Source organism: Diorhabda sublineata, chromosome 2, assembly GCF_026230105.1.
Source record: "Diorhabda sublineata isolate icDioSubl1.1 chromosome 2, icDioSubl1.1, whole genome shotgun sequence".
Taxonomy (NCBI): Eukaryota; Metazoa; Arthropoda; class Insecta; order Coleoptera; family Chrysomelidae; genus Diorhabda; species Diorhabda sublineata.
In genome coordinates, this window is record NC_079475.1 from 18,081,629 (window position 1) to 18,107,631 (window position 26,003).

The 26,003-nt window shown below is 31.2% G+C and overlaps 3 protein-coding genes across 3 annotated transcripts in view; 2 read left to right on the top strand and 1 right to left on the bottom strand.

Moving 5' to 3' along the window:
* Positions 1-7,423, top strand: LOC130452698 (ribosomal RNA-processing protein 8). Its single transcript, XM_056792107.1, has 4 exons — positions 1-176; positions 3,519-4,744; positions 4,932-5,168; positions 6,985-7,423. The coding sequence occupies exons 1-4, from the start codon at positions 108-110 to the stop codon at positions 7,193-7,195; spliced, it is 1,743 nt and encodes a 580-aa protein (XP_056648085.1). The 5' UTR covers positions 1-107; the 3' UTR covers positions 7,196-7,423.
* LOC130452701 (mitochondrial import inner membrane translocase subunit TIM50-C-like) lies at positions 170-1,565 on the top strand. The gene has a single exon (XM_056792110.1). The coding sequence runs from the start codon at positions 406-408 to the stop codon at positions 1,441-1,443; it is 1,038 nt and encodes a 345-aa protein (XP_056648088.1). The 5' UTR covers positions 170-405; the 3' UTR covers positions 1,444-1,565.
* The window catches only part of LOC130452697 (helicase POLQ-like), a 22,140-nt gene continuing 3,555 nt past the window's right edge, over positions 7,419-26,003 (bottom strand). The window contains exons 3-16 of the mRNA XM_056792106.1: positions 25,745-25,923; positions 24,725-24,998; positions 22,758-22,963; positions 20,283-20,428; positions 18,363-18,487; positions 16,241-16,568; positions 13,381-13,618; positions 12,906-13,026; positions 11,945-12,102; positions 9,904-9,999; positions 9,743-9,841; positions 9,495-9,683; positions 7,671-7,805; positions 7,419-7,617 (exon numbers count right to left, since the gene is read on the bottom strand). Of these exons, the coding sequence (XP_056648084.1) occupies positions 7,531-7,617; positions 7,671-7,805; positions 9,495-9,683; positions 9,743-9,841; positions 9,904-9,999; positions 11,945-12,102; positions 12,906-13,026; positions 13,381-13,618; positions 16,241-16,568; positions 18,363-18,487; positions 20,283-20,428; positions 22,758-22,963; positions 24,725-24,998; positions 25,745-25,923 (2,381 nt within the window). The 3' untranslated portion in view covers positions 7,419-7,530. The remainder of the gene's footprint in view (positions 7,618-7,670; positions 7,806-9,494; positions 9,684-9,742; positions 9,842-9,903; positions 10,000-11,944; positions 12,103-12,905; positions 13,027-13,380; positions 13,619-16,240; positions 16,569-18,362; positions 18,488-20,282; positions 20,429-22,757; positions 22,964-24,724; positions 24,999-25,744; positions 25,924-26,003) is intronic.

The following is a 26,003-nucleotide window of genomic DNA, read 5'->3' on the forward strand; positions in this document are numbered from 1 at the left end:
TCCAATAAAAAAGCAGGCGAAATTACTCTCGTTGTTTTAAGGTTAGAATTGTTTATATATGAATCTTGTTATAGGTATTTATGTGATTTTGTTTCATTTTCAACAAAATGAAGACTTTCAATAGTGTAAAATGGGACGCGGATGCAGACAACAACATATTTGACGAGCTGTTCAAGGTATTTTAGCAAGTAAATATCTCAGATTTTAATCTAGTATGCGTTTAAACTAGATTATAGTAGACATTTACTTTTTAACACATTGGACGAATCATAATACATATTAAATTTTATATATATATTAATTTATGTTTGTCTAATTATATGTCTTCCAAATGCTCCAAAAGTCAAAGTGACATTGTCACATTTTTCATAAATTCATGTTAGATCATTGAAAAGTTATGTTAGTATGTGGGGAACAACAGGTATTTTTGCAAGAAGAAATTTGAAAATTATCTTTGCTAACAAAAAACTTAATATTTCTTCTCTCAATAACCTTGTTATAGAAAGATATAATTCTACAAATAAAAGTGTTCCAAATACTGCTGTTAATAAATCTTGTCAAGGAAAAGATTCTCTTAGAAAGGAAATAGTGGACTATGGCAGAATATCAAGAAAAGTTAAGTTTGCATTTGGTTTACTGGGTTTGTCTATCATAGTAGCAGGCGCCTATGTATTCATAGAACTTCAAAAACCAGATGAAAATGGATTAGAAATTCCAGCTTGGAAGCAGTATTTGAAAAACTTATTTAAACAAATCGAGAATTTTACGTTATTTTTTCAAGAACCTTCTAGAGACAAACTGTTACCAGATGTTCTAAGCTATCCTTATTATCAACCTCCTTATACATTAATTCTGGGACTCACAGATGTATTAGCACATGCCGACTGGACATATAAAACAGGTTGGAGATTTAAGAAACGTCCAGGTTTAGATTACATGCTAGAAAACCTTGTAGGTTTATATGAAATAGTTATATTCACATCAGAGTCAGGTATGACCATTTTCCCTGTAATTGAAGCCCTTGATCCTAAAGGTTTAATTTCGTATAAACTTGTTAGAGATTCCACTCACTTTGTTGATGGTCATCATGTTAAAAATCTCGATAAACTCAATAGAGACTTGAAAAAGGTTATCGTTGTTGATTGGAATAGTGAATCTATTAAATTTCATCCTGACAACCATTTAAACGTTACCCGATGGGAAGGAAATGATGATGATACTGCTCTTGTAGATCTGACATCATTTTTAATGACTGTAGCACATACCGAAATCGACGACGTTAGGGAAGTCTTAAGATTTTACAAACAGTATGATGATCCATTAACAGAGTTTCGTAGGAAACAAATGCAATATTATGAAGAAAATAACAAACAAAAGCAAGAGCAACCCAAATTACCTAGAAGTCTTCCAAATTCTAAGAAAGTATTTGATTATTTCACATGAACAAATGGTTATTTTAAATTACTAATTTTATAAAATATTACCTTAATTAATTTGTCAGTGTTGTATTATATAAAACTGTGTAAAAATTTTTGTTTACAATAAAGTTGAAAGTTCACAAAAAATTTACTGCTTGTGAATTCTACTACCTGGCAGATTTTTTCATTCTGTACAGAAAAATGTTACTTCTCGTTGCCCATGAGGTTTTGTGATTAGGAGTACAAGCAATCTATGAGGTTGGTGGAAGCTTTTCAAAAATTAATTGTGCAATTTACAATGTGGGTGAACTGGCAAGTTTAGTGGTGTTTAATTTGACTCATACAGTGTCATTGAAAAATGTGGGAAGATTAAAGTATATTGAAATAAGTAGATTATTTACATTTGGAAATAAAGAAATAGTTGTTTGTGTAAAAGAAGAGCTTGGGTAAAGCCAACGAAAATAATTTCCTAGACGACTTTTTAGTTATCAATTTTTAAAAAATTTTAAATTCTTCCTGCTAGTATTCATGATGAGTGATAACTTATTTAATTAATTTATTGTCTTTGAGATGATATGATTATCGAAACATACATCATTTAACAAAAAAAAACAATCAATGTTGGTGTAATGATAGTGTAAAGTGGGCTCGTTACAAAACATCATCAAAGATTTCCGAACTAACATTAATGTAGAATGAATAAAAAATACCACCATAAGTGTATCCAATTCCCATAACTGCAGTTATTTGTGTTTTCTTCTGATAATCTCTTATACCCTTTTAAAGGGGAAGTTTTTCTTATCTGTCTACTATCATAGCTTATGACCTTTACAGTAACTATTTGTTTCTAGCAAAATTTAGATTGTATCATATGAACTTGATCAGCAGATCTAGAACTATCTAGCAGAGCTATATACTTATTAGTTCCCTGTTAAATTAAATTCTTCATAAAATTATTAACCTTTTCAGGATGGCAACGGGAAAACTATCCACGCTGACTGGAAGGCTATTTATACAGTATCGATTCTGGTTGCTTTCTAATCTTACTTGTTTAAATTTATGATATATTCTTTTTTAATTTTGAAAACTATAGAACTCATGATATTATAGAAAAATGGAATGTAATGTCACGAAGTAAAATCATAAATCGTTTTGAAAATTTATGAATATATATCAGTTTCAAGATTTTTGTATCAGTTGTCTTGAGGTCTTTTGATTATTTATAAAATGATATTCAAAAATCAAAAAGGCATTTTTTAGACTTACATGGTGTTAGAACTTGAGCGACGAGATGTAAAGTAAAAAATGTAAAGTTCAAACATAATGAGTCATAAAAACAAAAATCTGAGAAGTCCTTAATACATTAGTACATATCAAGGTATGAAGGAAAGTATAATGTGGAAAATATATAGGTATACTATTTGTTTCAGCTTATACACTTCACTACAACAAATCAAATAAGAGGTAAAAATAAAATCCAAAAACTAATGAAACAAAATAATATCATAATCCACAAATCGAAATGAACAACAAATATAGCTAACAGGTATTCCATTCATATTGTGGATTTCCCAATGCAACAGAAAATCAAAATTTCACCACTTTATGCTATCTTTCATTGATACTTGAAGCAACATCACATTTTGTACAAGTAAAAATGGTTGTTGTTCATTACATTACAATAATTTTGGTTTAAAACCTTCTTCTTATTTTGCTTAGGTGGGTTACTTGAAAGAGAATATCATTAAATAAATCTTAGTGGTAACAGTCCATCCTCTATATGTTGTTATAGAATTCCTTCACTTGAGATTTTGAAACAGTATAGTGCTCATAATAGAGAAAGATGATAAATAATCCAATATGCGTAAAATATGAGGGGTACTAGTCTTAATATTCCACTAATAATAAACTTCCATTGATTCCCGTCCTTATCATAGATTCCATCTTCCTTAAGAATCCTTTAAAATAAGAAGAAAAATTTGTATGGCTCTAGTTCTCATCTGACATAAAAAGGTTAAAGATCCATCCCATCCTTTTATAAAATATGTTATTAATGTTTTAAGTTTTTCTCAATATTAATTGATAGATTTTTTTTTTCAGAAGAAAAAAAGAAGTAAATCAAGATTGATTGAAAAAGCAAAGAAAAAGTTGAAACAAACACCTAATTTCAAAGTTAATAAAAAAATTTCAAAATTAGCAAATAAATTGAATTTACAGTCTGATGATACTATTAATCTCATTAAATCACCAATAAAAAAAGTTAAAAAGAAGAAACAAAAGCAGAAAGGACTTACTAAAAATGACATAGACGTATCACATTTAAACAATGTGCTTAATTGCGATAATAAAAATATACAGGAAAAAAATAATTATTTGGTGACTAGTTCTTCGGACACACTTGTTAACATCAAAACAATTAAAAAGCAAAAATTGAAGAAATTGCATACAGTCGTTAATAAGTTGACTGATTCAAATGTAGAAACTGAGGAGGTAACTAATTTATTAAAAAGTACAACCAACAGTAAAAAGTTATTAACAAATAAAAAGAAAAATTCACAAATTGGTACAAATAATGACCTTACTGGGTCAACAACTACTACCAACAAGAATAAAGCAAATAAACTTGAAAAGCAAAAACTACAAGAAAAATCTGCTCAAGAGATAATAACAAAAAGTAAAAAACGAAGAATGAGACGGTTGAAAAAACTAATAGACACCAATACATTAACTGAGCAAATTAAAAGTTCTAGCAATCCTTTAGATAGTAATTCAATAAAGAAAAATAAAAAAGGCAAAGTTAACAGCAGTAATCAAGAAATTACAAAGTCAAAAAAATATACACAGGAAGATAATGTAGAAAAAAACAAGAAACGAAATAGGTCTAATGTTTTCAAAGATACCAATAATAAGATAGTTGAAACAATTCCTGATAATACCAAAAAACTAAAAAACAAATCCGAAAAAACGAGTAGAAGAATTGAAATAAATAATCAACTCCCAAAGAGAAATTTAAGGGCAATAGAAACATCAGGTTCTAATAGAGATAAAAAGAAAGAGAAATTTTATGATAAATTAAAATATGTTCTTGAAGAAGTCAAGGAAACCAAACCTAAACTTAGTTTGAGACAAAGAATGATGGAAAAATTGAAAGCGGCCCGGTTTCGTTTCATAAATGAACAAATTTATACTACCGATAGTAAAGAAGCTCAGAAACTATTTCAAACTGATCCGGATGCTTTCAAAGCTTATCATGATGGTTATAGGAAACAAGTTAAAATGTGGCCTCTAAACCCTTTAGATGTAATCATCAAGAGTATAAAAAAAATGTAAGTCGCAACACAGTTACTACATTCAATGTTAATAATAAGTTTATTACTGAGTTTTTTACATCAATCAAAAATAAAATAAACAATTTAGTAAATTCCATGTGAATACTCATAAAATTATAACTCCATTGAAATCGTATTATGAAGTGTCCACATAGACCAAGAAAATTTATATTATTTTTTGAAGGCCCCATAGTCACGTCGTGGCCGACTTCGGTTGTGGAGATGCAAGATTGTCAAAGTCAGTTGATCAAAAAGTACATTCTTTTGATCTAGTAGCTGTTAATGATACAGTTATCGAATGTGATATGTGCAAAGTACCTCTAGACAACGATTCTGTGGACGTGGCAGTTTTCTGTCTATCACTTATGGGGACAAATTTGAAAGACTATCTGCTAGAAGCCAACAGGGTATTAAAAGTCGGGTAAGGAATATATTTCTAAATGTTATACAAGTTCTTCCAGAATTATGTGCATACATCAATTTCTAAAGCTGATGGTACATCTAATTTTTCTTTATAAACTGCAGTTATAATTACAATCTAACCAAAGTAGGATATTAAATAATTCACTTGATTTTAATAGACATGCAAGAGTATCTTTCAGTGAATATACCCCTTTAAAGTATATAATAATGTCCTAAATCTATGGATACATTTGTTTAAATTTTGCCAAGTTGTTTCCTTTTCATAAATATATCTTTTTGCCAAGTTAAACGTCTGTCACGATGAGTACCCAAGTACTTTGTATTGCTTAACTGGGTTATTTGTGAATCATCGAATCATCAAGTGTGACTGGTCGACATGAGTCAAGTTTCATTGTGTAAGTTATATGAGTGGACTTGGCATCGTTCACTTTAATCAGCCATTTATTTATTTTGTTTAGGTTGTCTTGTATGTACCTTGAGGCAATTACTGGATTATGATGTAGAGCCAATACTTGAGTGTCATCTATGAATGTGGCAACTTCGCTATGATTGCTCGCTGGAAGATAGTAGGAATAAAGGAGATATAGAGTGGACCTCAGTACACTTCCTTGAGGTACCCCAGCTTTGATTGAATACCATTCTGTAAATTCATCTCAATGTTTTACCAAAAATGTTTCTTTGTTAAATAGGATTTTAGAATAAGTAAAAAGGAATTTTTAAATTTATATATAAGGCCTTCATGCCAAACTCTATCGAATGCTTGGATAACGTCCAGGAAACCTGCTGAGAGGTAGGATTCACTTTCCAGAGCTAAAGATATCTTTTTCACTACTCTACGTACTCAATAGCGCCATCCCGGTTTCATTATTAAAATAATTTGCGGAACTTTCTACTGGCAAGGGAAATGACCTACTCGCAGAACTGAAGGTGTAAACCGTTTGATGGGAAGTTCTATTTGAAACGGGGAGTCTAAATAGTTATGTATATTATGGTAGTTTGTATTGGGGTCCTCGTCGTTGCGGTTAAATACTTTAACCAAGTGGTCGGCAAAAGCAGTTGCTTTTTCACTGTTGTTCCTGGCACATTTTCATATAAATTTTTATCAACGACTGTTAGTAAATGCTCTAGACAGGTATTGGGGCAGAAGTGAAGTTTGAAAGCTAATTTATATCTATCTATATTGGTCTGGCAGCGAAGAAGCGGGATTATGTAGGTAGAAAGATGAGGCAAAGTAGGTCTGTAGGGTTGATAGCAAAAAGGGCAGCTACTGTTTTGTTGATAATGGTCCGGCATCGAACAATGTATAATACGTCCCTGGCTTGGGACGTATGAACAATCACAATACGTGTAATCACAAGTCTGCACAACGTGGGTGACAGATGGGACCATCTAGTTTGCATGGAACATCAATGACTTTCATTTTATTTTCAAGAGAACGAATTGTTAAAAAATCAAAAACATTTAATGACCCAGGTTATCATGCATTTTTTGTTAGAAAGTCAAGAATCATTTCTGAAGTAATTTTTGTGTGGAATTTCAATTGAGAACAAAATTGACTCATCACTTCTACCTCAATCTTCATTTTATGTATAGAAGTGACAATATTTTTGGGGGTTATATCGTTAAATTCATAATTTAGTACTCAATACTTTGACAAGATTTACTCCAAAATTTTTCCACGTCTCAGTTTCAGAGTGATTAATGCAAACTCGGATTTGTCTCATTCCAAAAACAAATTTCAAGCACATTATATATTTCCTAATCAAGGATACAGTGAAATCTTTGATATAAAAACATTTTTTTTTTATTTTCAGAGGCATCTTAAAAATTGCTGAAGTAGAAAGCAGATTTGAAAACATCGATGATTTTATCAAAGGGGTTAGCTATTATGGATTCAAGAACTCCTTAAAAGATCTATCAAATAACTTATTCTATTTTTTGGATTTCAAAAAGGAGAGACCGATTAAACACAAAAACAAATTGCCAACTATAGGTTTACATCCTTGTTTGTACAAGAAGAGATAATTAAATTTTATTGTTCACTGTTTTTTATTTTATAATTTTAAAATCTTTAGTACTGAAAAGCTGGTCGTCAAATTGTGTACTGTAATACCATAACACTTATCAATATTGCTAAAAAAAGCAGTATTTTTTGTTCACTTTGTTGATTAATATACAGGTGTTACTATTGTTTTGTTTATCGGTCTATTGATAAATTTGAGATAAATAAATTTATTGGTTTTACAAATTCAACAGCTATATTTAATATAAAAAAACCCTGAATCAGTTTAAAAACTTTTTTATTCATTATCAAATTGAAAACTAAAACCTTCAAATTGTATAAAGTATTCAAAATTATATTATACTCTATCTCTAGGTACGTCAACGCCATCTAGAACATCTTCGGCTTCTTCTCTTAAGTTTTCAACTTTCTCAAGAAGCAACATCTACAAAAATAAAAGTGTTAAAATTAATCATCATTTTTTAAGTGAAGTATTACCTTGGATGCTGCAATAAGTTGATTTGCTACTCTAAGAGACATAAACTCTATATTTTCCACCAATGCATTTGCATTCGCCTTTGCGATGCTTTGTAAAGTTTTAAAACCGGCATTATATAACTGCTTTGCTCTACTCTAAAAAAAAGTTCTTATTAATTTTTATTTACGAATTAGGCAGTGCCATTTAATTAAAAAATAAAACCTCAACTTTTTGTATAACGAATACCAATCCATTGTATTAAAAAGGATTGTTATTATAATATTATTGTTAATCAATGTGATAAAGATTTGTATTGAACTTTTTTTGCAAAGCTATAAAAAATTACTATTACTTTTACTTTTGCGCTGTAACTCGGTTCTACCTCTCTAATATCCTTCAAAAATGCATCCAAACATTTTTTCTTTGGTCTCTTCCACCTTCCCGTTCTTCAATGACCCTTTTTGTAGATCTCTTTTCCGGCATCCATTTAGTATGCCCAACGAACTTACTGTTTGGGCTTTCATACATCCTGTTATTGATGAGTCCAGTTTTTTTTCTCCATAGCCCTTCTCTTGTTTTTGTTCCCTCAAACATTTTCCTCAATACATTTCTTTCCCATATAGCCAGTTTTGTTTAATCGGCGTTTGTGAAAACGACCCAGTTTTTGATGTTTTCTTTCTATTAACATGTGGTCAATCTAGTTCCTAGTCCTCCCATCTGGTGAAATATATGTTATTTTATGCATTTCTCTATGGTCAAAACTTGTGAAGCTTATCTTAATTTCATGTTACATAGCGAACTTAATTGGTAACTTCCCATTTTCGATACTTTGCTCGTGCTTACTGTTACTTTCTTGTATATTGTTTCCATTCCCCCTTAGCAATCATATCTCCTACCACCATCTTTATATCGTACCTTGGGGTAGTGCACTTGCCATATCTTCATAGAACTCGTACTTCTGTGTCAATTCCATAGAGATATTACCATAGAGTAGGCATGCCTACAAGTGAGAGCGTCTCGCGAATGAAAAGAGAAAGAGAATCATTTATGTATTTCTATCTCTTTCTTTTGTTGCGTACTGCGCATGCGTGTCTCTGATTCAACGGGCAACGGTAAAGTGCGTACACGAAATCTAATCAACGCGCATGCGCCACTAGACAGAGACGGCAATACATAAATTATTATCTCTCTCTTTCTATCGGCCAGACGCTCCCACTTGTATGGGCGCCTATAGCATGCCTACTCTATCTGTAATATCTCTATGATCAATTCTTTGTTTTCTGTAGTTGCAATTATTACTTTATTTTCCTGTACTTGCCCTGTAACCTTATTTTATATAGTCTTTCCGAAATTGCGTCGAAATTAATGACACTGTTCTTTAATTCATTTCTAATTATAAATCCTAAAAATTTGATGATATAAACAGAAATAATGCCTGGGATTCTGGTCACACAGGAATCAAGAAGCCAAAACACTCCCAAGAAAAAGAACGCAAACGACTTTTATTTGCCAGAACTCTTTGTAAGAATATGCTCCTGTGAGAATTTCGCAATTCAAAAAGATGCACTCTGGTGGTTTCTTCCCAGCCAAAAAGCATCATCAGAAATAAGATACCGTCAGATCCTAAAAGTAATTGGATGAAACTCCTAAGTCTAGAATATTTTGCCACAAGCTTATTCACCCAAAAAATGCTTCCAAACAACGATGTGTTCATTATAATTCAAGAAACAGTTTTTGTTTGATTTTGTTGATCAAAGAATAAGTGTAACGGTGGTAAAGGTTTTCTCAACAAAATGTGTTATTGTTAAATGCTTATATTGAAACATGTTGCATATTTCCATTACCTGTTTTACAGCTGGAAGGTCCATTAAAGGTAATAGTTCTTTAACACAACAGTGTGATAATCTCTGGCTCATACCTTTTAATAGGTAAGCATAAGCCCAAAATTCTTCCAATTGTTCACAAAAGTTCACTACGTTTGATGCAAAAGTGGCAGCGGCCGTCATTAGATTCTGTACGATGCCTCTATTGATCTATAATAAATGAAAAAAAAATGAAGAACGAAATTTAAATTTAACAAATCTACACTAACCTGATATTTTTCTGATACTTGAAAAACTGGCATTTCGTTCCATAAATCGTACAGCATCAATGTTAAATAAAATCTGTTTAATACTCTTTCTGGTACAGTCTACATAATTAGAAATATATCTTCAACAGATCGATTAAAGAGAAATCAAGTTTTCTACATACCTTGATGGGATTGTTTGATAACATTCTAACAGCTATGGATTCATTTAATCCCAAAGTTCTTGCTACTTTTAATTCACTAGGCTCTAATCGGGTAAACTAAAAATTAGAATAAAATGTTCAACATATCATCAAAAATATAAATGGAAAAAATTGATTTGTATACACTCATATATAAGAATTATCTTAATAAGACAGCTTATAGTTGAATTGTAAAACTCAAGTGGTAAGCTCCTTAGAATTGTGTACTTTAGATACAAAATTCAGATTATGAAATGAAATATCCTCAATCCACCAGAAAATATATGACAAAACTTTTAAATTTTAAAACACGGTATCTCTAGCATCTCGAACTACTTTTTCAAGGAGACATTCCAGTGCGTCAACCTGCCTTACACATACTGTTGTCTCAATTGGGTCAGAGATTTCATTCTGTATTTTAACGTGACATATCACTTTTAAGATCGACATATTTGTCAGTTCAATTAGTTTTTAGTATATGTATTCATTGATGGTCCTGGTCTTTGATAGAATCATATGCCGCCATAAAATCGCTGATAATTATAGGGTCTCGATGTTGTACTTGTAGCACTTCTTAAGGATCTAACGTAGTATGAAAATCTGTTCTCGCAATCCGTAATAGTATTGTCCAACTCTAGGTTCCACAGACGTTCTTAAACGAGATGTCATAATATGTGACAAAATTTTATGGACAAGGTTTAGTATACAAAATAATTATATTAACAAATCAGCTTATGTTTGAGTTATAAAACTAAATTTCGGTGTTAGTTGTAAGCTCCTTAGAATTAGTACTTTGGAGATAAAATTCAGATTATAACGTGAAGTGAAATATTCACTTTAACTTAAAAAAGTAGATATATATAGAATATGAAGAAACTTGTGAGAATTGTGATTTTTTCATCTAAAACATAACAATTCTGATCCTTCAAATGCTTTAGTAGAGTTCAAACTTGTTCAAATTTTAAAGCACGGCAGTTCTATCTTCCACATAAGGTTTGAGTACGAAGTAGCAAAAGGTGGCGGGGTATCTATACATTTTTGCCATTAATATCTTGTACAGTCCCAAGTAAAAACGATACCAAATATTTCAAATTTTAACAGAAATATATTTTCATAGTAATGAAGATTTTGTTTTGTGAAATACATCCACACCGTCGTAGCTATTATCATCTCTGTTCCACAATCCATCTGTTTCCCTCTTCTAAGCAACGCTATGTACCAACCAACTTCTGATGGGCAATAATTACATACCTATAACTTAAGCTCCAAAATATTTTAGTTATGCATATAACAATAATTATAATTTAATCTTAAATATAGATGAATCATCATATCTAGCGGTATAACCCTACAGGAGGACCTCGAGTTTCTCTAGCCTTGAACACCATCCTTTCCGGTTTCTTGCAAGGACCATCCAGTTTGATGCACCAATCTTTGTAGCATCTCCAGAGACTCCGTCTCTCCATCTTATCTAATTAAAGTCTTATAGTTTTTGATCTTTGTATTTTTTGAGAGACTCGTTTTACGTAAGTATTTTGACAGTCCGAAATAATATCGAGGGGCAAGCACATTCTTTGGAGCATTCTCAAAATTTACAAACGTTTCCCTTCCTTTTCATAGGATTCCAGAGGTCAGGACGTCTGCGTAAGCAAGCACCAGTGATGATTTATTAAAGATGGTACCTCTAGTACCAAGTTTCGCATCCTGAACTACTTTTTCTTGTGCTAAGCAGGAGAGAGGCCAACGCGTGACTCTACCTCCCACCTACTGTTGTCTCGAATGGGTCAGACATTCCATTCTGTATTTTAACGTGACGTACCACTTTTGTCTTTGTTATCTTCGTCAGACTACGGAAGTATCTGGGAGCACCATATAAAGCTTGAACTTAACTGGTTGAATATATTTTTTTAATTTAAAACGACATTTAAGATTGAATAAATCCAATAAATAGGTTTAAAGGTGATTACTCACTTATTCAATAATGGTTACAGAAGAAATATAAACGGTTATTTAAATATCATACCACTTCATAATAAACTTGATTATTTGGTTTTATTTGATCCGCAGTCTGATAAGGGGTAACCAAATACAATAGATGCAAGTGGCCTTGTAGAACTAAGCAAGATTGAGCCTCGAAAAGATCTTCATACAGCATATGCGCCCTGGAAAGCTCCAATCCGCCTAAAATAAATTAATAACAGATAATTGGGAATAAATTTTATTTAGTTTCAATATATATTTAATTTAATGCAAACCCATTTTGACAGTTGTTTAATATTTCCTGAAGTACTTCATTGTAAAGACATTACTAAAAACTGATATTAAAGCCTTCTCCAAATATTTTTGGGGAATTACATTATAACACATTACATACATTACAACGACTAAAATCAATACCACTAATACTAAAACATATACAGCAGAAAGTTGGATACTTAATTAAAAGAAAATATGAGACTAAAATACACTCAATGAAAATATCAAAGAAGACTATTGTCTGAAACTAAATGTAATGGGATAAAAACCAAATCAAGACATAAAAATAGCAATTGGTATGGACATATGAATGAAGACAGACTGATGAGAAATATAAGGGATTAAAAACGAAAAGAACAATAAATTGATAGACATAAATAAACTGAAAAAAAGGAGAGACCACTTAAGAAAGATTGCAAAGCATCAGATGGAACTTTGTTATAATACCAAGGAAAATGCACTAGAAAAAATTGAATTTATTATAGGAGTCATAAATGAGGCCAATAGGTGTTAGATATCAGCCATCAAATGTTTTGGATATATAACTAATACTGCTGATTGGTCATATTAAATCATGACAATAGTACCGGTATCACAGATTGTTGGCATAATGGTAGTTTTGAGGTAGAGCTACTTGGGGATCGTTGCTAATATACTGGAGTAAGTGTAGTTGTATCATACCTCGTATATTATATAATAAAAAACTGTGTAATCTAATTATAGCTAACCTTTAATGGCTGCGCACCCTAATTCGCTAACCACTAACTTAGTATCATTTGTTAGCACAATTCTCTTCTTTTTGCTATGCGTTTCTGTACTTTCACTAACTGGTGTGTCTTGAAGAGATGTCTGAAAAATATTTTTTACTATAAACAATAATTTAATAAAATACATTGTGTACTAACGAGCAAGAAACCAATTATATTATGACAATTTACATTAAGTGAGTTACTGACACATATAGTTTTTTAGTGGGATTACAGATTTATGATCACTAGTTGTCGCCAGTTTGTTGGTATATGTGCATATATAGTAAGTTTAATTAGTTATCCTATTATTTCTAATAGAACTCTGGGACTCTCGAGGTAGAAAGTGAGAATAGTACTAAGTGATATAACTGAAAAGAAAGTTTTTTACACTTTCAACTAGTAATCTCAAAAGAAGCTAGTAATGTTATTTTTTTACAGTGGTATTATATCTTACATCCATTTTAACAGAAACATCAGCCAAACCAGTGGAAATATCTTTTTCTTTCACTTTAGAAGCATAATCCTTTAGGGCTCCCAATTTAAAAAGATTCTTGATTACTGCATCCGTTATTTTTTTAATATCTACATCAAGAACATTTTTTTGAACGGCCAATAATGTGTGAGCTGCTACTTCTTGCAATTGTACTCTGGTATTTGCAACTCCTAAGCTTATGCAACTTAGGAGCAAATGTCTGTAAAAATATTAAATTACAAGTATAGAAGGTAAGTGTGATACGAAAAATATTTCTATCAAACTCTATATATAAAATGACATAAAATCCAGTTTTTACCTCATTAAAAATAATAGTATAAAAATCCTTTTTTAAAATAAATAATTGTATTTATACCTGATTATTCTTCAAATTATTAGCACATTATAATATTCATTGAATGGTTCTGGAATATACGATTATTCATTCTTCTATTTATTCTGTTTATTCTGTTTACTTAAATCTATTGAGCAGTTCTGTGGAATACACTTAGGTAATGAATGGAAATATAAAGTTTTCCTTGCATTATAAACGCAATGGAAATGAAATAAAAAACTAACGACGGGTAGGATATGGTAGAAAGACGTTGGAAAAGAAACAAAACAAGAATTAACGACAGAAAAATAGTCGAGTAGCAACTGAATAAAAAAGCTGGGGACAAAAAAGAAAAAAAAATGTTGAAGGAATTTGAGAGGATAAGAAAAGACAGAAAACACCGAAGACGAAGAACGATATACAAGAGAAACCAGAGCCTCTTAGATAGATAAAACACAATAAAAAGTTATAAAAATATCTTGTCGCTGCGAACCAAAATATTTTTGGTGTTTGATGATATAGCTTTCCTATTTCAATAGTGCCGTATCCCAAAACAATAAAATTGACTACAGGATTCAATATTGTCATATCATTAGTGCTGATAAATTCTGCGTGAGGCGTTAAGTGTCACTTTTACCCTGAGTTACACCTGACTGTAAGTACCATGAACAGTGCCGTAGCCACTATGTCATTTTATTTCGTCAAGAAATGCTACAAAAATCAAAGCTGTAGCTGTAACCCGAACTGATTTTCAAAATTTAAATAATGGAATACATCTTCAGATATAAAAGTCGTGAGATACCAGAAGGAAAACCTCCTTTCTTTTCAAGTGAAAACCTCCTATGAGTGTGAAGATTTCCAAGAGGTGGTTATAAGAAAAAGAGGAAGAAAAAAATGTTTCTAATTTGGTTTTGATCCCGGTCTACACAAGTAAGTCAAAGATTGAGGCAAACAAAGGCTTTATTATCTTTATTTGAAGCCTTCCCACGTCAATATTATTTTTTTTTCTCAAATTGTTCTTTCTTTAATTAAACCGGACAAGTTTAAACACAAATTTTGTGAGCTATTTTTAGTTCAAATTTTTTGGGTTTTTTTCCTATATGAAACTAAAATTTGAATAAAGTTATATTTCGTTTCATTTGCCTCAACAAGGCTAAATAAAATTAACATCAACTGTAGTGTCATCTTCTTCTTCTTTAAACAGTGATACGGTTCAGATCCGCCTCAACGTCCTCCAACCAGCGATGGCGGGGTCTTCCTCTCAATCGCCATCCTCTAGGTACTCCATACATGGCTCTGCGCAGGTATCGATCAGAAGGTATCCTCTCCACGTGTCCTAGTCACCTCAAGTGAATGCCATAAAATCAGACAGGGCCAAAAATCGTTCGTAAGATCTTATGTTCCCTACAGTTTAAAATCCGCTCACTTGTCGTCGTCATATGTGACTACGGGACGGATTATTCTCTTGTAAATTGTGAGTTTGGACCCTCTAAACTTGAGCGCTTTCTGGTCTGCCCAGAAGCATATGTTTCCCGCAACAACTCCTAGCGGTACCTTCCAGTGAGAATTTGAACAGTGTTATCGCTAGAGGTTCATTGATTTTGAGTCCTCTTGCTTCAGCTGTTCGATCAAGCTCCTCAATCGTCCCTAAAGAGCCGAGTGATTCGTGCCATTATGTCAACATCGTCCGTATAGGCGAGGTGTTGTGTGAGCAAATAGTTCCTTCGGGATTCGTTCAGATGCTCCTTGCGGCACCTTTCAGTGAGAAATTGAAGAGTGTAACAGTAGTGCCATATCATTCCAAAAATTATTTTTTTATAGCTTCTATAGATTTTACATCACTAACCAGTGAAGGTATCTTCAAACTGTATGTGCACCGAATTTGGTACACCCAAATACCGAGTAAACTGATCCAGAAAACATTTCTTGTTTTGTCTTTCTTGTAAAATTAGTATTTATGAGCTTATGGTACAATGGAAATAGGGGTGCGATATATCATATACAGTTGTTTTGCAATAACATATTTCAAACAGAATTTTTAAAGAGTTGGGCAGTAAAAACATTTAGAATAAATTAAAATATTGCGTAGGTGCAAATTATTTATTATATTATTAATACTGTAACATACCGGGAGTGTTTGTTAGATAAGATCCTATCATTATTGTTCCAAATTTGTTTCTTAAACTACAGTTTCATAATTTCAAAGTTTTTATTTTGACATTATTGTGAAATTTCTTCTATCAACTTCCCAGTACATCAAAAGTGAATAAAATCGTGAATGTATATACTTTTCTTACTTTTATGCATTATTTTATACATTTTTATAGTCTTTTTGTTAACATTGCAAATGAAAACATATGCATATGTGCATGCATATGTGTAAATGTAGTAGTAGTAAACATTACAATCAGTGTGATTATTACCAATTGATCTAGAAACTCTAAGTTAAAAAATTTCATCTGCAATATTTATATTGTTTTATGATTATCCACATTTTCAAGTACACACCTTAATCCTTTTCCATCATTCATATGCATATTCGACATAGCTTTATTCATAGGTGACATCAACAAGTCCTTTACCTTAGGTAAATCTAGTGGTTGACATATCAATATACTCTCTCCTGTTTCTCCTAATCCGGCTCTTCCTGCTCTTCCTACCATCTGTTTATAACGGGAAAGATTTATAAAATCTTTTCCAATATAAGGAGATCTTAATATTACTCTTTGTGCAGGTAAATTGACTCCAGCAGCAAGAGTAGAGGTGCAGCATATTACGTATATTATTCCGGCTCTAAAGCCTTCTTCTATTATACGTCTCTCATCACTCGTTAAACCTATAAATAAATAGAATATTACAAATACAATTAACTAAGCAAATTTTACCTACCAAAGGGAGCTAAAATATATTGTAGTTTAAATAATACTTGAATAATAAGAAGTAGAAAGTAGCAAAATAATATATCTCGAAAAATATTTTCTAAAATATCTTCACAGTGACACGTTGAGCCCCTACCAAACTTTATAAACGTTCCCTTGGGTCAAAAGAATTTTTTCGTAGTTTTACGCTCCTTATGAAGTGTGGATCCAAAGAAAAATTTATTTGAAATAAAAAGTGCGAAAAAATGATGCTTTTTTGTGGAGCCTACGGAAAGTTTACAGAGCGGTCCTATGGACCACACACATCATATTTTGCACTTTTTATTCGAAATTGTTTGCGTTTTTATCCTTTCAACGATGATTTATAGTTTTATGTAAAGGGTACAAAAATGTGCAATGTGTTTTAAGAAATATTAGATGAGATCAAGGTAACATGAAGGTAGCAAAAATAAAAAAATTAATCAAATACTATTTGAATTATGTTGAAAAAAACGAAAAAATATGAAAAGCAAAGTTTTCTGTATCGCAAACAAGTGCACGTAATTGTAAGATTGTTATACAATGAAGATTGAAGATTATGTTGGCTATTTTCTTTGATTGTTGTCATATTATATAAACTATAATGTCTCTTACATTCTCACAGATAATCAGAGCACCAATACATTACTCTAATTCAATGACGATTTTCTAGAAGGGAAGTTTATTTGTTTTCTTTTTTGTCACGTCCAGTGACAAAAGTTCCTTAATCTTGTTTTTGTCATCAATTTCTTTACACATACAGTGACAACAAGGTACAGCTTTAACGCTACTCCTACCGAAGCCGATCAGATGACCGTCTTTCACAACTTATATTTTCAATATTGAATGCAAAACAATAGCCAGTTTACCATTATAAAAAGATATTTTTTTATTCAAGAGTACATAATCTACAAGACAGACTACAGATTTTTCTCAGAAAATCAACAATAAAAAAATAAGTGAATATTGACAAATGTATCATACATATATATGAGGAAATGTCGTAAAGTTTAACGGCGAATTACTAACGTTGAATGTAGGAAATTTTATTTGATAATTTAAAAACAGTCATTTGACCGGTCTTGGTAGGAATAGTGTTAAAACTCTGAACCAATTTTATTTCAAGAAAATTTTTAAGTTATTTCTGTACTAATATCTGTCGGTAAGTTTTTTAATCTGGTGATATATTCTTGGGACTGTTGGTGGTCCATTCTTTGGGATGCATTGTTTGCATTAAAATTCTGAAGTCTTATAACTTGGCCAGTCTCTGTACAGTCAAGATTTAGCTCTCTGTTACTTTTAGCTCTTTTTCAGCTAAGAAACGCCGCTCGACAACAGTTGGTTAAAACTAATGCGACGAATACACTTAAGGCATTTCCTAAAACTGACTTCCAAGTCTGTTAATACTACTGGAACCATGTTATTCAATTAAATGGGGACTACTTTGACGGATGTTAGTCACCGCACGATAAAGAATAAAAATAAAACCAGTTCATGAAGAGAGAGATGTGAAGATACTTTTGAGACAAACATCATATAGGAAAACATTTTTATTTTACTATAATGTGAAAATTTACTCGACACAATATTCAAAGTATAAAGTTAAGATTGTCGGAAATATTTCCAATTAATAATTTCTGAAGTTTAAATTTAGATCTAAGATATTTCAAGCAAAGTAATCATATACAAAGATATGACAAGGTTAATGAATTATTATTGATTCATAAACTTACCTGAATGGTGATACGCTATACCATATTGTACAGAAATCGATAAAATATCACACAGTTTTCCACTTTCATCTTTTAGGGCATGTAACAGTTGTTGCTTTTCTTCTTTTTTGTACTTTTTGAGATCCCTTAAAATATGAGACAATGTATTAATTTAGTGTAAAAAATATAAATTAGTAGTATAACAAATGCAGCATTTGTTGTAATGATGAATCAAAAATATAGACTGAGCTACAGCAAATAGTCCTCCCTATATGTGGCAGTATTCACTGAATTTTAGAGAATATGCTGGAAACACATCGTTTTTGTTCATATTTTAACATTTGTTCAAAATCTAATCAATAGCCCACTCTGAATAAATTAATGTTTAATTATTTGAACCCCAGTTACACATAATATGCAAGTGATGCAAAATCAAAGTTATTTTAAGATTATAGTAAATAGAAAAAATTATATTATATATAACTCATCACTCGATAGGTCGTGTGACTAACTAAGAAAACAACATTTTTTGCTAAAAATCGATTTGATTCATCATTGTAATCTCCTTCAAAACCAATATAATTATTCCAACGCTTCCCTTACTTCTTGATGTTGTGCTTGTAGAAGGATTTGTTTTTGCCTTAAAATAGGCTTCAGTTTCAGTAATTGCTTCTTTATATCAGCTGAATTTCTTCGCGGCGAGCATTTTTTTAAGATCAGTGGACACTTGGGGCCAGATCTCGGAGATGAAGAAGCAATTCGAAGTGTAATTCGTTTAATTCGTACATCGTTGCGATCGACTTGTGAATCGTTGCATTATCTTGGCGACACAGTGGTTTTTTTTCAACACATGAGACCGTTTTGCCTTGATTTTTGCATTCAAACAATCCAGCAACTCTATATAGTATTCGCTATTGATTGTCTGTCCTATTTGGATATAGTCAATGAACAATATTGATAATGATCGTTTTGATTATGGAGTGAAGTGACGGATCTATGTTTTATCCATTATCGACGCAAAAAATCTGATTTATTACGTGTAAACATGGCCAAACACTGCTCTGAATCATCAACATGTTGTTGTTCTCGATCGACTGTGAGTAAACGCGGCACCAACTTTGAAAAAAGCTTCCTCATGGTCGAATGTTCATGCATAATTGTAAAGGCAGTGCTTTCTGATAACTTTATGGCCTCAGGTATCCTACGCAATTTTAATTTACGAATAGATATAATCAATTTTTGGACTTTCTTGATGTTTTCTGAAGTAACCACCTCAATTGTACGAACAGAACTTTCACCATCATCGCTGTCTTTACAACCACGTGTAAATTCAGCAAACCAATAACAATAACAATTGGTTCTTGTTGATTGAGCACAGTCTGGATAATACTATCGAAGCCGATGCTGAGCTTTTACAGTATTTCTTTTATCAAGAAGCAATGCTAAATTAACACACAAAACTGTTTTGAAAATAACAAAAGTAGCTTCAGTTAAATGGCTGTCACTTTTTTCTGATTAATCGAAATGTCATGAGATTTTATACATAGTCTTTTGAAAGTTGGTACTTCATAAACGTTATAAGGATTTGATAATGTCGGCGTCATCTGTGTGTCAGTCACACGACTTATTAGGTGATGTTATACTTGCTTGATCATATCTCGTTTTGTGCAACTTAATGCTATCATTTATGTTTATTACGATTTACAAGATTTTACTATTTGTCCATTTTTGAAAAATATCTGAAAACAGTGATCCATAATTTCAAAGTTTTAAAAAATTCTTAGAAAAATTTATTCACTAGAATCTGAGCAATAACAAAAAACTATCACCAATTTATAATTTTCAATTTAAAAAGATTAATAAGTTCATTGATATAAAAATTAATTAAACTGATATGTATGTCTCTTATATTTTGAAAATTAAAAAGGAAACATCACTTACGGTTTACAAATTTTGCATAATAAATTAGCTACATTTTCGCAATTCTTCTTGGATGCACAAAACACGAGACATGACCCATTTGGAATAACTTCCATTACTAAACCACCCAAAAAATCTGGATCTAACTTCAAAATCGATTCAGAATACTAAAAATAAACTGAAAATAAATTCAAATCCGACATTACATTGTACTTGATGAATTATTTTATCTGTTGCTTCATTTTAAAAATATTTAACCTAAATAACTCTATTTGTCTGTATTTAAATTAATCTATGAAGTTTCCACAGTTGCTTAATCATAGATCAAATGAGTAATCAACAAAAAATTTGATCATGTAGTTGTCATTGATTAAACTAATATTTTAAGTTTGTACAATACTCCTACGGTTCATTGACACTTTAAGACATCTGCCAGCTTCAGTTTAGATAAGTCTTTCAATTCAATCCAGTACACCTAAATGATATTTTAATATTCAAACAATTTCTTGTTATCTTGTATGTTTGATAGAATTTACTGAGACATGTAAGATCTATTGTGCCCTCCATCTCTACTCGTTTCTGAGGATTGTCTCTGAAACTAGTCAGTCAGATTTTTTATTCCACATCCTTTAATAGATTTAACATTCGCCAGGTTTATTATAGGTAAGTTTAGTTGTTTATTTAATATTAAGTTTTTCCACCAGAGTTTCTTGATGTATCCATTCAGGCTGTAATGTGTTGTCCCAGTAGTCCAATATTTTCTTCATTTATTATTGATCTATTTATTTATTTCAATATTCTGGTTCGAAAGAGTTCTCGTCTTCAAAATGGGTGTTTCGGCCCTTCGTTTGATAGTTCAATTCCTCCAGTATGCCCTTATACCCACTAAAGGTTAAAGTATTTCTGCCTATTTCGCTAAGCATGCCCAAGCATTCCAAAACCACTCTGGAACATATTACAGAAGAGCTTCGTACTTTAATGGTTGTTTGGCTATCAGACACCATTTTTATTTCTCTGTTTTCCGTATTTCTAATTGTTATTATTGAACTGGATACATTTCCGATGGTATAAATTTCGGCTTGTAATATGCTTGGATATTTATTTAAACTTTCAGTGTTTTATTTCGGGCCCTTACATTAGTATTCCAGTTTGTTTCTGACCATTTATAAAAAATTTAATGATTTTGTTTCCCCATTGTAACATGTAATATCCAAACATTTTGAATATTCCTTTGTTCACGTATTGTGGCACAGTAGTCACTTCTTATTTATTTATTCAAACATTCGAATTTTTGAAGAAATTAATTTGTTATCGACCTCCCACTCCCTACACTTTAAATCAGTAAAGTAAATTTTACTAAATTTGTGGTGATTTTATTTTTTGTAATCGCTGGTAAGTTTTTCTTTACTTTTTTTATTGGGCTCACAAAAATTCCAGTTATCTTTATAGATTTCCTTCTGTTTTGAGCAAATTTTGTAATAGTCTAGGTATAAAATCCTATTTTCTATTTGTTTGGGGAACAGAACGAATAGAATAGAACATATTTATATTTAAAAAATATAAATTCAGATTTTTCTGATATGTTAGAGCATAAGCTCCTTTTGTTCAAATTTATTCTTTCTACTCGTTCTTTCTTCAATAATTTCCATATGTGTTCCCGTTTCTTGCCTCATTTTATTTTTTCCCGCAGTTCTACAGACGCCAGGCTGGAGTTTCAACCACACAAAAAGGACTCAACCGGTACACCACACAAACAAATTCAACTCAACTCCAACAACTGGGAATTCAGTTGAGGGTTGCAACCATCCTGGATTTCAATAGATAAGTCCCAGTCTTAGCAATAAATATTAATTTGGATAATAGTGTCCAGGGATAGTTTCTAGTTTATTTAATTTTTATTTTTAATTTAATTAATAAGGTGTTTCCAGTTTTCCGACTTTTTTTATTAATTTTTAACGTCATTTGTGCAAAAGCTAGTGGCGTCAAATTTAATATCAATTGTTCACCCCATCTGAGTACCAGTTTTTATATAGAATATAGAATATCACTTCCTGAGGAAGAGTCTTCTGCCGGGGAAGTCATGGTTATACTCTATTAATGGTATTTCAATTTCTCTCCTTTTTATTACTGTATTTTGTGTTAAATTCCTTTGGAAAGCTTTTAGATTTGTCCTGTTGCAAGATTCCTATTCACTGGAAAGCGAGAAGGGAGTTTTTCCGTAAAATTGTTTCGTGACTCATTATTTTTGATCCATTTTCTATTACTATTCAAGTAATAGCTCCTCAAGTGATGAAAGGTCTCTTGATTTTATGAACGGTTACATGATTATAATCGACAATATGTTTTGGATTGTTAAAATATTTATACTGATCAATTTATAATAACAAATTGTTAATTTATGGTGGAAAATTAGGACAAATATTAATTGTTATTAGAACAAATTTTCTAATTCAGAACTAAGTGTTATATGGTTTGTATTTGTAAAGGAAAAGTTACCTTAAAATCAATTTTCTTTTGATCTACCAATAAATCTTGTTCGTCTTTGTAATTCCAGTTAATCTTTGCAATGTTGTTGGTACATTTCACATATTCAACCAACTCAACTGGTCTGAAATTTTTTGTATATACGTCGGCATTCAAAAATGTACACAAATCTGATACGTTGCCTATAGTGGCGCTCATGGCAATTATTTGTATATTGGCTGAAAGTAAAGAATATTAATTCATTTCGGGCAATATGAAGATTCCATTTAGAGGTATAGAAAATATATAATATGTGTCTCAACAAATATTTTGTTTCTCCAAGAGTAAATTGTAATTGCCATTAGACAGTTCAGTGTAACATTTATAGTTAGAATTATTTTTACATTGAAAATCTCATTTAGATTGTAGTTGTTATATTAGGCTCTTATTATAGTAATATATAAGATTTAAGAGATATAACAAATATACTGAACACAATGTTTACACTACCACTACCCCAACACTAACAATTACAGGTTTTCCTTCTGTCTCTGAAGACGATAACTTGGTTATCGAAACGCGCGTCAAACAGTGTAATTGTGAGTGTTGGTGTAGTGTAAACAGTGTGTTCAGTATGAGTATCACCAACGATTCCAGAAATTACATCTTAGATATAACAAATAGTTTTACAATTTTTTTTCAAGCCCTACAACTTTTATTCTTCTTGAATTACGTGTTCTGTGAGTTTTTATCAATTTTCTTTATAATTTTTGATAATGACTGCATTAAAAGTTGCCGAACATATATTCTTCTATTTGTGCCAAACTAATCTTGACTGAAATCAATTCGCCATCAAAGAAAATTAGTTTCTTGGTGTTGACATCGATAGCATATTCCTCAGATGCTGATGAATATTCTATATATTATTATTTTTTTCAATTATCCATGGGTTTTTTGACCTTAAATGATATTATCCAAAATTACGAAATAAGTCCAAAAATTGAAAAAAATACAAAAACATCATTAATTTTTTGTGGTAATCTTTGGTAGACTTTGACACTGATTCATTTCCCCCCAGTATGGGTTATTATTACAAACAGCATTACCCAATTAATTATTAAAAGATTCGATAAACGAATGGACTAAAAAAATGATTTTTATAAAACTTTTATTTGAACAAAAATGACTTTTCTTAAGCTAATCTTGTGATTATTTGGCGTTTTTTATTTGATTTGGTTAAGAAATTGCTATTCAATGTTCAATTGTGTAAAAAGTTGATTTTTTAAATTTGATTTGGGCAAGAAATTTCTTTCATTAGTCTAATTTTGACTTTAAGTTTAATTTGGTTTAGGAATAGCTTTTAAAAGTCTAATTTGGTCAAAAAATGGTTTGTCCCAATCAAATTTGTATACAAATGATTTCTTAAATTCTAATTTGGTGAAAAATTCGCTTTTTAAATCTAATTTGCCAAAAAATGAATTTCGTAAGTTCTAAGTGACCAAAAATGGCTTCTGTGAGTCTAATTTGGTCGAGGAATGGTTTTGTCATATCTAATTTTTAAGAGAAAACATTTCCAAGCCTTATTGAGACAGAAATTTAGTTTTTTCTAGTCTAGTTTATCAATTTTATGAACGTCTAAGCCTATCATATTCACGGCCATTCTGTGTACCACTTATTAAAAGTGTAGAAAATTATCCAGAGAAACTTGTTTGTACATTCTTTGTACAGAAAGTTTTGTAATTCACATTTATGTGTTGGTGAAAAATTGATGAAACCCAAAATAGACGACGTAAACTTGTGAACAGAAATAGTTGGTAAACTATTAAGTCCACACATTAAGAATTTTTACAAAATGATTTTGCATCAATTTTAGATGATGTTTCCATAGAAGTTTGAGAAGACTAATGGTTTGTATCACCACTTTCTAATTGTTATATTCAGCAAATTTTGAGAAAATGTACTATCTCAACGGCATCAAGTTCCTGTTAAGTATTACTTACATTTTAAAAACATAATTTTCGTGAGAGCTGCTTCCAATATAGGTCCTCGTCCATCTTCTCCGATTAAATGAAATTCATCGACAACTATGAGACCTATCTCATGTAGTCTTCGCGTTTCAATTAGACTATTAATAATACCTAAAGCTTTTTCGATTGTAGCAACATATATTGAATTTTTTCTTCGTCGTTGTCTAGGCGGATAAACTCCTTTACTAGAAGCATACTCTTCCACTAAAAAATCTAAAGCAACACCAAATGGTGATATAGCCCATACCTACAGGAAAACAAACACTGTATATTTTTCCTCAAATACTTAATGTATTTTAGATGTATCCTCTTATTACTATTCTTGTATTAGTTGCCTAAAGACCACTTAACTCAAAATAAATGAGAAACTAGCCACATGTCCAGGTTTCAATCAAATAGTTAAGCATATTATGCCTTTGTCTGTTGTAGGGTTACACAGTGGTGGCGATTAGACGTTAGAAACGGGGGGGGGGCAAGATAAAATCTAAGAATAAAAATGGCAAGAGAAAGAAACCTACTGCCCTTTACTAGATAATGCAAGAAAAACTAAATACATTTGTAATTGTCATAGGTTGTTTAATTAAATCATCAAGAAAAATATAAGTGTCATTGCTTTAAAACAATGTCGATATTTTTAACTGCTAGTCTAACTAAATATAATAAGCGTTGTTGGAACATAAAATTCCTCAAATAGTTTTGGATGCATTTAAAGACACTGAAGATCGTTTTTAGGTTGAAGTGGATACAGAGTTAGTCAAAAACAGTTCAAAGTTGTGTCCTTCAGTGAAAAACTTTTGGAACTTTTCTTCAGCTCTCAAACCATTTATGAACATTAGTACGCATCAGCTACCTGCACTACTACATGAATGAATACATAATTTCTCTAATGTATGTCCCATAGTCAATTTTTTTTTAATAATGGCAATATCTACTAAGTGATAAAACTACTTCTAGATTGAACCAATTATACAATTGAGATATAATATAACATACCTTCTCTTGAACAATGGACACATATGGTAAAATGAAAATAGCATTTTTTTTATAGCACAGCAACTCTCTGAACATTAAAATTTCAGCTACCAAGGTCTTCCCTCCGCTTGTGGGCAAAGCATATATCAAATTCTTTTTATTTTCTATTGCTGGAAGTTTTAAGCATTCTTCTTGCCAATCTAAAAGAATAAAAGTATACAGATAGTAAATAAAGAAAGCCGCGTGAGGTTATCCACGGATTTCTACCTCGAATATTTTA